Raw genomic sequence first — 12,738 nt, 5'->3', positions numbered from 1 at the left:
TTCCTCACCAGGGAAAGGGGGTGACTCCAGAGCCCGGTCCTGGCTGCCCCCAGGACTTCACTGGGAAGGGCGGAGTGCAGGAGAGCGAGGGCGGCTCCAGCTCGGCTACCTGGCTCCCAGGGCCGGGCAGTGGTCACACGGCCCCTGAAGGGACTCCCAATCTGGCGGGGCTCAGAGCAGCTTCAGGCTGTGTGCCCTGGCCGACATCTGTGGGCACAGGGGGAGCAGTCTGTGGACATGGGCCAGGTGAGGTCAGAACCCCCTTGAGCCCCTGGGGTCTGAAGGAGAGGAGCCAGGGCAGAGTGGCCATGACAAGAGTGCCGGCTCGTAACTGAGGGTGTGGACGGCCTCGCTGCCCAGGAAGCTGCAGGACACCCAGCGGCTCCTGGCAAGAGGGCTGGGTAGGTGGGTGGGGTACCCCAATACTATGGCGAGCAGTGTATTAAGGCGCTTCTCTTCCTCATGCCGGGCAGCACCAGGACCCTCCACTGGAGCGAGGCTGGCAGCCTGCCCTGAGGCCCAGCAGGGGAGGGCCCAGAGGCCTGTTCCCGGATTCAGCAGGGAAGGGAGGGCGGGCCCTGGACAGCGGGAGGCAGGGGTGCTGGCGCCCGTCTGCTCAGTCATGCCAGGAACCCAGGTCACAGTGGTTCTGAGAACGGCTCCCTCAGGGCTCCCAGCCCAGACATGGAGACTGGTCTTCACCTACAGGGCCTGCGGGGAAGAGGAGGCCAGCTCTGCAGGGTGCACAGAGAAGTGGGACTGCCAGTCCCCAAATGCTTCAGGCAGCCAGCTCTCCCTGGGGTCACTAGGGGTACTCCTGGGGCGTCCACTGGGAGTGCTTCCTGGGGGTCACTGGTGGTGCTCCTGGGGGGTCACTGGGGGGGTCACAGGGGTGCTCCCTGGGGATTACGGGGGGTGCTCCCACAGGGGTCACTGGGGGTCACTGGTGGTGCTCCCTGGGGGTCACTGGGGGTCACCAGGGGTGCTCCCAGAGTGATCACTGGGAGTCACTGGGGGTACTCCCTGGGGGTCACTGGGGGGTCACCAGGGGTGCCCCCTGGGGGGGCACTGGGAGTCACTGGGGGTGCCCTGGGGATCACTGGGGGTCACCGGGGGTGCTCACTGGGGGTGCTTCAGGCAACTAGCTCCCTAGGGGTCCCTGGAGGGCACTCTCTGGGGGTCACTGGGGGTCAGCAGGGTTACTAGTAATTACTTGTGTACTCGCTGGGGGAGTTTCTGGGGGTAATTAGGGGCTACTTGGGATCACTAAGGACTCCTTTGGGGGAGCACCTTGGGACCACTGGGGTGCTCACTGGAGGTCACTAGGGGACCCTGGGGTCACTGGGGGCACTCACCAGGAAACCTCCATGAAGCCCCCAAGGGAGACTCCACCTCCAGGCATGCTCCTGACCTTCCAGCTAATCTCTCCTCTCACATGGCCTCTATCAACTTCTCAAAGAGCAGGACATCTCCTCCACCCCCGCACGTGCCTCCCCCACCCAAGGCCTCCTCTGCTCAGGACTGTATCTTCGACCCACGTCCACGCCCACGTGCTCAGATGCTGACCAGCCAGCTGAAGGTCTTGCCATGGGCCGGGCCTGGTGCAGTTTGACTGTGCCAGGAGGCCAGGAGTCGGGCTCTGAGGGATCATGAGGGCTCAGGAGAAATCCAGAAAGCAGAGGAAAAAGTGGGTGCAGAGCCAGGGAGCACTTAGGGTGTACAGAAATGGAGCCCACACTTAGGACGGCCTTGAGGACAAGCTCTTGGGCTTTTCTGGGGAAGGGTTGAAAATGGGGAATGATGGTCCAAGAGCCAGTGGGGCTGACACGCCCTGAGGTCACTGATCACCGGTCCTCCGTTTCCTGACCTCTCCCGTTGGAGAGTGACCACAACCTCCAAGGCGATGGCTAAGAAAGGCCTCTGGAAACGGCAGAAGGCCAAACTCGTGGGGGGCTGGAAAAGGGGAGCCCTAGCTGGGGTTCCTTAGAGTTTCCACAGGAGGTAGTCCCTCCTGCAAGCAGCCCCGCAAGTCAGAAACCCAAATCCTGGGAAAATAGTGTCAGGCCTGACACTCACCCATGTGCCCCAGCCAACAGGGCAGACAGAGGCCAGCTCAAGGCGGAGGAGAAATTCAAGCCCCAGAGTAGATAGGCCAGGTCCAAAGGCAGGACACTGGCCAAGGCACATGTCCTCTTTGAGCATTGGTGTTCTCATCTTTAAAATGGGAACAATAAGGGGCTAGAGAAATACTACAGGGGGCAGGGCATTTGCCTTGCACGTGGCCGACCTGGGTTTGATCCGAACCACTCCATCATATGGTCCCCCAAGCCCCGCCCTGAGCACAGCCAGGTGTGTCTCACATCAAAAGAAAAAATCCTTCCTAAAATGGGAATAAAGTGGTGGTGGGGGGGGAGCTCTTCACCAGGCCTGCCAAGGCTGGGGACCGGCGCATACCAGTATCCAAGGGGAAGATTTGCTAAGGAAGCTTGGAGCTGGGGTTCCAGGAAAAGGCTCTAGAGAACCCCTGTTCCACAGGCGTTCTGGGGTGACAACTAGCCCAACCAGGAGAGCTTGCCCTTGGCCAGACCCCACGAAGGGGCAAGGCAGGTCAGCACACTTCCGTGCCCTCTGCCCCTGGGTTCTCTCTCTTGCCCGGGGCAGCCTCTTTAAGGGAAAACTGGTCAAACCAACACAGCCTCCACAGGACCAACTCCGCAGACACCGCGTGCCAGCCTGAGGCACAGACACGGCCTGGAAGGGAGGGAAGGGTGTACGCTCGGGTTAGGGGGCAGTGTTGGGCAGAGCCACGGGGCTCTATAGCACTTTCCCTTCTGCTCACCAGGGAGAAAGGAGCTGGCCAGGCAGGACGAACAGCTGAGGAACGAGCACCAGGCCTGCAGGCTGCCAGCCTCCGCCCCAACCCGAGGCCACTCACTCACAGAGACGACCAAGCTGATCCCACTCTCCTCCCTGGGCACCCTCTCTCACTGCCAGGCCCGTCTGGGAACTGAACGGCCTGGAGGAATCTCCCTGCAGTTCCACATGGCCCAGCGGAGGCCAGACCCAGCATGGGGAAAGCAGAGTCCTCAGCCAAGCCCTCCTTCAGCACAGCCAGATGGCAGTGGCTCACCGACACCCCAGTTCAGCAGCAACTACACCACCTCATCTAACTCTCAGGCTCAGGGAGGGAACAACTAGCTCCCCAAGACCATTCAGCAAGAGCTGGCGGCCAGGAAAGGAACAAAGGAACCCTCACGTGCTGGACTCAGAATCCCCCGAACTGTAATGTCAACATGGGTCCTACCGTGGTGGAGGAAGGAAGCAGGGAAGACTTCCTGCAGGAGGCCTCTGTATCTAATCTAACAAAAGGAGGCTCCAGGTGGAGGAGCAGAGAGGCATGCAGGCAGGCAGAGCATGGGTGAGAAGCAGTGGGAGCTGGAGACAGGTACTGCAAACTGCTGGCCCGGGCTCATGGAAGGGTCAGGAAGGGAAGGGAGTGAGTTGCAGAGTGAGCCCGGGGACTCGGTGGGCAGCCGCCTGGTCAGACCCAGCAACCAAGCTTCCGAGAGGGCAGTCTGTTCATACCACTCCATCCACAGGAGATGAAGCTGGGCTGGGGTCAGGGTGTGAGTATGGTCAAGGACAGGTGGCACGGTGGCATCACAGATGGGCAGCAGTGCCAGTACGCAGCTGGGGTCAAGCTTGAAGTCCACGGTTCCCCAGAGGCTTCCCTGCCACAGGCCTCTGGCTCCTGCAGCCTTGCCCGCGAGTGGCCTAAGGAGGGAGACCTCGGGGCCACGTCCTCTCTATTAAACCGGCTGAGGTGAGGGTCTGGGGCTGCAGAGCGGCTGAGGGAGCTATAGGGGCGAGGCACCGAGCATCTCACCAGCACCCTTCTACTACTACTACCTGCACTGACCCCAGTCAAGTCACTGAAACACCACCCAACTTCCGGCTGGCCCACCGCCCACTCTGAGCCTCTGTGAGCCGGAGCTGAGCCTCTGTGACTCGGGGCTGAAGCAGGGACTTCGTCAGCCAAGCCCCCTGCTCGGGTTCTCGGGACATGCCGTGCCGCCCACACCACCTCAGCGCAAGCCTAGCTCCAGCCAAGTGCTCGCCGAGGGCCATTGTCATTGCTGGGAGCAGAGGGCTGGCCTGAGATCAGAACCTGAGTCTGCCTCAGACACCAAGGAGCGACAGGATAACAAGGCCCTGCCTACGTGACCCAGGTCCACAGCCAGGATCCCAGCCCACTTCCTGTGGCCGGACCCCCAGGGCTGTCTGGGCTGGCCTCCATCCTCCAGACCCTTCCTCCACTTTGAAGGCCTCGCGCTGGAACTAAAACCCAGGGGCCTCTCCCTTCCCTGTCCCGCCAGCTCCGTCTCCCAGACCAGGAACCACCCACTGTGGCTGGGCACAGAGCTCAGAAGGCCTGGCTTTGAGCTCAGGTCCCAGCTCAGAAGAGAGGCAATTTGGGGGGAGTCCTTGAACCTCTTGGAACCCCAGTTTCTTCTTTCTATAGTGTAGGGAGCCGATCACCTACTTTGAAATAAATGGCATTGATATCTTTACTATCTTTTAAGACCTGGCCCAGTTGTCTCCTCTTCCTGGAAGCCTTCCTGGCTCACTCAGAATAAAAGCTGCCTCCCTGAGCCTCTCAATTGTTTATTTCTTAGCAGGAGTCCGGGGTGGGGGTGGAGGGGTGTTGGGTCACACCCAGTTGTGTTCCGGCTTACTCCTGGTACTTCTAGCAGTACTCAGGGAACCATAATGCAGTGCGAGGGACTACACCGGGGTTAGCTGCACACTCTGTGCTATCTCTCCAACCCTCCATCAACCTCTCAGCATTCACAGAGCCCGGCTGGCCCTTTGGGGGGACAGAACAGTGGTGAGGCCGCTCAGACCCCTGGGGACGGAAGCGCTGGAAGTGCCTGCGGGTGTGGCAAAGGGTGGAGTCAAGCCACTGAGGGCCAGGCCTCAGCAGGGGAGACAGAGAGAGAGAAATTCAGTTTGGGCGGGTGGCCTAGAATGAGAATAGGGGAAGTCCCTAGAGAGGGAAGGAAGGGGTGAGGCAAGAGCAGGTGCAAACATCTGCGAGGTGGCCACCCAGTGCCTCAGCCTCGTCCTTCAGGATTTCCCTCTGACACTCCTGGGTCCCGTTCTAAGGCCACGGGATGCGTTAGCACGCAGCATCCCCTTCTCTGAGCGGCCAGCGGTACCGATTTCCTTCATGCGTATCCCGCACCGCAGGAAGTTATCCCACACGCCCAGCATGGAAACAAGCTCACAAGCATCAGGCATGCACAACTGATACTGGGGTTCACCCCAAAGCCACCTGCCCCCTCCAGGTCTCCACGCCACGTGGCCTATGCCCACGCTCTCTCATCTCAGAACCACATCAGAACCCAGACCGGCCATCCTCAGTCTCCTCTGGGGTCACCCCTGCCACACGAGGCCACCGTGCCAGCCAGCCAGAGGAGGGCATGAAGCCCAAGGGGACAGGCCCAGCAGTCAGAGGGTGGTGTGCCAGCTTCCAGCGGAGCCCACGGCTTTTACTATAGCACACTGCCCATCGCGGGGACACGACCCCTGCCACGGTCCAGCCATGGCAGGGTGACCCGGGGCCAACTGTTCCACTTCTCCCAGCCAGGTTCCTTACCTTCAAACTTGAGACCAAGAAAAACCTGTGTGCTGCACAGTCCACTCTCACAAGCTGTTTGCTCTGAAGAGCCAGGGAGACCCCAGGACCCCAGGGGAGACCCACATCCACAGTGGCCCAGCTCAGCTACTTTTATCCCATCAGCGGCACAAAATCCACGCTTCTGCCCGCTCAGAAGGAGGACCTTGATCAGATGCACAGGGCAGCCCAGCACCGCCTCATGCGTGGCCATTAAAAGCCGAGTAGAGATCTTTAGCCCGTATGTACCAGTGGAGAAACTGAGGTAGGAGGAAAAGAGGTGTCCAAGCGGGAGTCAACCTGGAGCTCTGTGTAAGCGAAGGAATCAGAGGCTGCCTGGAAAGCCCCATTTAACAAAACACAACACTTAGAGGACCAGGGAGAGAGGTCAGGGCTCAGGGCTGTGAGTTCAATTCCCACCCCAGCACCACTGGGTTCGAGGCCCCTGAGGGCTGCTGGGGAGGCCCCAGCAACACAAGTTGAACGGTCAGGGCCGTGTCCACTCTGTGCCTGTCTAGCTGTCCCTCTTGTCCTCCTGCATGGGGACCTGTTACCTCTGCAGACCCCATCCGTGGGAGGCGGGGATGGGTGAGTGCCCCAGTGCCTGGTCAAGAAGGAATGAAGGCTTCCTGCATCTGTGCTCCTACAACTTAACTCTAATTTCTCTGTTCCTGGAACTACACTCCTTCCACCCCAACCGCCTGCCTCGCTGAGGAGCCCGCCCCGGAACCCCATATCCGAAACCACATGCGCGGCAACAACTTCCAAGGCGGTCTGTGCCCCTGCACAGGGCCAGGGGACCAGGGCGGTCTGGAAACCTCAAGTCCCTTCCAGACGGCAGACTTCCTGCCGGCGTAGCTCCCTTCGCTTCCCAGAGGGCCCCGTGACTCATGCCCAGCGAGCTGGCAGGCGAGCACGGGTCCGTTCACCAGGGTGGCAGCAAAAGGTATACACCGTGACTAGGCAGAAAATCTGCGAGACCGGCGGTCCCTAACTGACAGACCACGAGGTGCGCGTTGGGGGTGTGCCCGGGCAGGGGCGGGGTGGGGGTGGGGTGCGGTCGAGGCGCCCAGGGCCCCTGCGTCAGGGCGCCCTAAAACTACACACCCGCCGGCTCCCCTATTGGCCGCTCTGGCCACGGGGACTTATGGGGTGGTCCTCGCCCAGCCAATCAGGGCCCCTGGGGAGCCCATTCATTCACCAAAAAAAACGCGCAGGAAACTGCGCGCGGGCTAGGCCCCGGGCAGCGTGGGGCTGGGGCCACGTTGGCGCTCGGGGGCCGCGGCAGGGCCCGCCACGACCCTGGCAGGAAGCTCCTCGGGTGCGGGGAGCGCGGCGTCTCCGCCCTGGTTCCGGGGGCCCCGGGCGTGGTGCGCCCGCGTCCTGCCCGGCGCCAGGCTCGGACCGAGCGCGGCGCGCAGGTGGCCCCGCGGCGGCCGCAGCCACGTGCGCCGGGCGCGCCCCTCCCCCGCCGCCCTCCCGCGGCCACTCACGGCAGTCGTCCTCGTCGCTGTTGTCCGAACAGTCGTCGTCTTCGTCGCATCTCCACACCGAGGGGATGCAGCGCTCGTTCCGGCACCGGAACTGGTTCTCCTCGCACTCCTTGGCCGGCTCTGCGCGGGCAGAGAGGGGGCGCGGGGTGAGAGGGGGGCACTGCGGCGGAGCGAGCGAGCGATCGCGGGGGTCTGGGGTCCCCGAGATCCAGGTCAGGGCTCCGGGGATGGCGCGGCGAGGGCACACACAATCGGTGTCACATCGCCTCTCCCGGACACCCGCACACGCGGCCCCGACAGCTCCGCGCGGGCACCGCTCCCGGGGGAGGGGATGGGGAGGGGGGGACGCGAGCACGGCGGGACACGCGCCCTGGGCGCCGAGGGCACATCCCCCCGCCCCCCAAAGCAGCCTCTAAGGCGAGGCGGCGCGCGGGGGTCCCCGGAAACGCATTGTCAGGCGGGCGCGCGAGCCCGGTGCTCCCCTCCGGCGGGATGCTCGCGGCGCCCCGCAGCCTGCCTCGGCACACCCCCCGCCAAGTTCCCCGCCGGCCAGGCCCGCACCGCGCCCCTCCCCCCGGGAGCAGGTGCCCGGGGCCGGGGGGCGGGGGGCGGCTTCGGGGACGCCAGCCGGGCCCGGGGCGCGCTTTGTTGGCGGCTCGGGGGGCGCAGAGCCGGGCCGCGGCGGGCCGCACGCACCTTGGCCGCCGCGCGGGGGGTCGGCCGCCGCCGCCGCGGGATGCTGGAGCCGCAGCAGCAGCAGCGGCAGCAGCAGCAGCAGCAGCAGCGGCGCCCGCGGCCCGAGCGCGCCCCGCTCGGGGCGGCCCATGACGGGCCCCGGGCTCCGGCCGCCGCGCCCCGCGCCCCCGGAGCCGCCGCCGCCGCGCCTCACTCCTCCGAGTCCCTGCCGCGGCGCCGGGGCTGCCGCTGCCCCCGCCGCCGCCGCCGCCGCCACCGCTGCCGCCCGCCCGGGCTCCTCGGCTGCATTTCAAGCAGGTTCCGTGACGCTCGGCGGCGGGGCGGGCTCAGGCTGGGCGCGCGGCCCCGACTCTGGGCGGCCGCCGCCGGCGCGCGCGCCCCGCGCTCCTCCCGCCGCCGCCGCCGCCGCCGCGCCCGCCTCCCCAGCCCCCCGCCCGCCCCGGTCCCCTCTCGGCGCCCAGGGCCCTCGTCATCCCGAGCCCGGCCCTCCCGCCCGCTGAGCTCAGCAAGGGGGGCCGAGGCTTCTGCCCCCCGCGGTGGCAGGCGGCCCGGGGACAGCCGCACAGGCTGCCTGGAGGTGGTGACAGACGGATGGGAGAAGCAGGGACTCCGAGGCTTCGGCTAGAACCAGAGGGTTAATGCTGCTTGAGGGCGCAGCTCTGTGCCTCGTGCACGTGTGTGAGTGTGCGTGTGTGTGTGTGTGTGTGTGTGTGTAGGTTGGGGGGGCTGCATAGCAGGATGTGTGGCACCCGGAGAGACGGGAGTGTACCCACCCCTTAGGGACTCAGGCCGGGATGCTGCTCCATGTGCCTCTGTGACTAGGACACGCTCTTGTGCCCCGCCCCAGGATAGGCAGTCGGTGGCCTGGCACCCAGGGGTCCTCCTCATCCCCCCTCTGTAGGCTGCTGCCCGAGCACAGTCAGGGTGCCCAAGGAAATCCTCTGTGCCTGGGAAGGGGTGGGGTGGGTCTCTGTGGCTCATCACAGAACGGATGTGCATCCTAGCTGATAAGCCCTCTCCCTCCCATTCCCACACCTCTGTCCTTATGCAGGGGTGACAAGGCTCTTCCGAAAGGAGCGTCTCTGCAGGAGCAGCCAGTGGTGAAACCCGCTGGACCCACTGAAGGGCACTCAAGCAGGTGGCCCGGCCGGATGAAGATCCCTGCCCCTTGCTATCTTGGCAGGAGGGTGGGGGAAGGTGGGAGCAGGGCTTCTGGAGCTGGGAACCCCAGCTGGGTGTCACTACCTCCTCAGCCCCCAGTGGGTATGACCAGCACCCCCCCACCCCCGCAGGGGCCTGAGACCCCAGGGAAGCCAGCCAGGGGTTCCTGCTGTCACCTTCTGTCTGGGGTTCATTCAGTCATCCAGCTCTCCCCTGCCAGCACTGTCTTGGTGCCCAGGTGAATCAGACTGGGCACCAGGCCAGGGACGGTCCTTCACTGGCCGAAGCCACGGACAGTCAATGAAAAGCGGGCACGCTTTGCACGAAAACTGGGCAGCACCTGTGTGTGGGCGTTCCTGAGGGGAGCAGCAGGGCCTGACTCGCTGGCCTGCAGTTGACATCTCACTGGGCAACCTAGGCATCAAAGCAAACCCAAAATGATCATTTCAGATCCTTTTAGCTGTGGCAGGAAATTCAAGACAGGGTGGGGTGGTGGGTGATGTGAGTGACAGCGATTAGAGTGGCAATCAGGAAAGGCCTCTCAGAGGAGGTGACGATTCACTGAAGGTAAGAGGTCCTTACTAGAGAGTGTCTGAGCCTGCAGCAAGTGTTCAAAGTGACCAAAGCGATGGTGTGGAGGTGCCTTTAAGGGCAGTCGGGTCAGAAGGGGGGACCAGCACCCCTAGAGCAGGGGCCCGGGAGAGGGCTTGGCTCCTTTGCTGTTTATGAACCAGATTCTGAATCTGGGCCGACTGAGTCTTCCGACACCTTGATCTTGCCCTTCCCAGCCTCCAGAGCTCTGGGCGCTAATTTCCCTGGCCCATAACCCGCCTGCGTGTGTTTCGTTAGGGAGCCCTAGGGATTGAGGAGCACAGCCCCGCAGAGAACCATGGGAAGGACAGAGCCGAGGCCTGGAGGCAGGCTGGGGCCTGGCTGTATGGAGAGTCTGGGGCCGGAGCAATAGGATGCGGCTAAGGTGCTCGCATATGGCTGACCTGGGTTGTATCCCTGACACCCCATATTAGGCCCCTGCCCTCCACCCAGAGTGATCCCCGGGTGTACAGTTAACCCGGAGCATGCTGGGTGTGGCCCCCAAACAAATCCAAGACAGGAGCAGACAAGGCAGAGGGCACAGCAGAGGGGTCAGGGGCACAGTGACAGTTTGGATTTTGATATCTGTGGTGAAGATGTTCTGCCCACAGTGACTGTAGAATGTGCAGCCCAGCCTGGAGCAGCTTCTCTTTATGCTGACCTCTCAGGAAAGCCCCCAGGCATAAGAAGCGGAGCTTCTCATCGCAAATTGAGGGCAAGGGGACTTTCCGGGGGCCGTTGTCATTCTGAGGCAATTGTTGGAACTGTAGCTGGGCAGCAGCTAGGGAGCAGAGACGAGTGCGGGAGACCCAGGCTAGTCTGCCAGCCAGCAGCCGAGTCCCTTCCCTCGAGCCCTAGCCTGCTGGACCCACTGGACTTCTGCAGCTCTGTCTCTTCATCTGTCCAGTGGGAATGCTGACCAAGACTCCCAGGCTGTGAGGGTTGGTTACATTAGAGATCAGGTACAGAGCACATCAACACAATAACCCTTTGTTATGTTGCTATTATTCAAAACTATACTGGTCAAGAGCCCCAAGGTTCTGGGGACAAAGGCTGAGCCCTGGCACGCCCTGGCCTCCCTCCAAAGGGGGTCTCTGCTCCCACTGTCTCGGGGGGCCCGCTGGCAATGTGGGCAGCTTCTGGGCTTTCCTCCTGGCCCCCGCCAGGTCCAGCCATCTGCCTCTCCAGTTACCCTCCCTGGGGGGCCTCCTGCCGCCACCCCCCCCACCCCCTTGCAGGGCCATCTCACCAGGATTTGTTTGGGTTCCTTGGGAGGATTACTTGGCACAGAAGAGCATTTAGATAAATGATGTTTAAAATACACAAAATGTTCAAAGGCAAACCGTCTCAGTCAGAAGAGCTAAAACGCACGGCGGCTGTGAGACACCCTCTCCGGGCCCTCCACGCTTTAACTCACTCAGTCTCAGCACCCCCGTGAGACAAGTCCTCTATCCATCCCACTTTACAGAAGAGCAAACTAAGGAATGGGGAGATCAGTTAGCTGGTCAGTAGCAGAACCAGCGTTCAAAGCCAGATGGTACTCAGGGTTCAGGGCACCGGCCCTGGTCCATCCCAGGGAGGGGCCACATGGAGAAGTCCAGCCCTTGGCATTCCCCAGATCTCAGCTGGACAGTGACCAAGCTACCTTGTCCAGCTGCCACTGCCCAGGGGACTTGTCCTCACCAGACCTCCCTCAGACCCTGACTCACAGGTGGGCCCAGCCCCTCCGGGTCTCGGAAGTGCATCCTCCAGCCCACCCCTGGGTGTGATGAATTCTCCCCAGGCTCCCAAGCCTCCATGTCCCTGACTCTGAGCCCCTGGAAACCCAGCCCCTCTTCATTTTACTCCTTTGTGCCCCACCCCACCCTGAGAAACAGGGCTCCAGCCTTTTCTGGGCCCTGTCTGTCCTCTGGGCCTCTTCTCAGGTGCCCCCACCTCCAAACCTCCCCATGCCTCTGTCTTTCTCAGCACTGAAGGGCAGAGAGGGTCATGCTCGCTCCGGGCACATCCGGTGAGGACTCATGACCACATGAGTCAGAAGGGGGGGGGGGTCGTCGGCTTCCTGCACGCCCCTCTCCTGGCTGCTCGGGCTGACTGTGTAAGACCCCCACCCAGTACCTAAGTATCAGGGGTCTGGGTTCAGGCAGAGACGGTGCGGAGTGACGAGAGCCCTGGGGTTGGGGGGAAGGGGGTCCTGCCAGCGGCAGGCTCACACGGTCTAAGGTCACATCACCCTCCACCAGAGGGAGAGATGGATTCTGAATAGCCGACTCCCTTGTAGGCTTTCAGTAGTGAGGCTGCAGAATGGGCCTCAGAACGGGCTGCTGCGGCCAAAAAGTCTGAGGACGCCTAGCCAGGTGTCACTGTGTCTGTCTCCCTCCATCTCTAGATTTCTGTCCGTCCTGTTTCTCTCTCCACCCTCATCTCTGTTTGTGTCTGTGTCTGTCTCTCAGTCACTGTCTCTCTGTCTCCCTGTCTCTCCCCGTCTGTCTGTCTGTCTGTCTGTCTGTCTGTCTCTCTCTCTCTCCTTCCTCTAAAGGGGAATTCTTATTCATCAAGTGGACTTTATAAAGATCTGAACTTGGAGAGTTCCCTGAAGCCTCTGGGCAGTCATTTCCTCCTTTGTAAAAGGACACTGACTCTGTCACCTGGCAATATTGATTAATGGGCAAGAGACTTAGCTCACTGGCCTAGGGCATGCTCTGCTCTGAGTTAGCCCCAGCACCAAGGAAGGAAGGAAGAACAAAATCATCCACCACTTAGCAACTGAGTTGTATTGTTTCTCATGGTATTCAGGGGTCGTGGATTTGGGAGCCTTTGGGGAGGGTCCCCATGTTGGCCAGACAACATCTTTAGAAGGTTCCGCTGAGCCTGGAGGAGCTGGGGAATCACCCAACTCAGGGCAAGTGGGCTGCTGGCAGCACCTACACTGTTCACCCCATAGACTTCACCAGGGGCCTGCTTATATGTCCTCACAGCATGGAAGTGAGAAAAGTGAGTATGTGTTTTACACATTTGTGTGTGTATGTGTGTGTGGGAGAGAGATAGAAAAAGAAAGAGTGTGTGTATGTGAGAATATGTGTGTGACCGTGCATGCATGCGTGTGTGTGTGTGTGTGTG

General features: G+C 62.1%; 1 protein-coding gene across 10 annotated transcripts in view; it reads right to left on the bottom strand.

Annotated features, from left to right (window-relative positions):
• Positions 1-8,026, bottom strand: part of LRP8 (LDL receptor related protein 8) — a 66,964-nt gene extending 58,938 nt beyond the window's left edge. For all 10 annotated transcript variants that reach the window (XM_056122188.1, XM_056122192.1, XM_056122189.1 and 7 more), the window contains exons 1-2: positions 7,867-8,026; positions 7,171-7,290 (exon numbers count right to left, since the gene is read on the bottom strand). In XM_056122188.1, the coding sequence (XP_055978163.1) occupies positions 7,171-7,290; positions 7,867-7,996 (250 nt within the window). In that variant the 5' untranslated portion in view covers positions 7,997-8,026. The remainder of the gene's footprint in view (positions 1-7,170; positions 7,291-7,866) is intronic.
• Positions 8,027-12,738: the final 4,712 nt, after the last annotated feature.

The sequence above is a fragment of the Sorex fumeus genome, unplaced genomic scaffold (assembly GCF_029834395.1).
Source record: "Sorex fumeus unplaced genomic scaffold, SorFum_2.1 ptg000045l, whole genome shotgun sequence".
Classification (NCBI taxonomy): domain Eukaryota; kingdom Metazoa; phylum Chordata; class Mammalia; order Eulipotyphla; family Soricidae; genus Sorex; species Sorex fumeus.
Note: the sequence above shows the minus strand (reverse complement) of the source record. Positions and strands in the feature narration are given on the sequence as shown.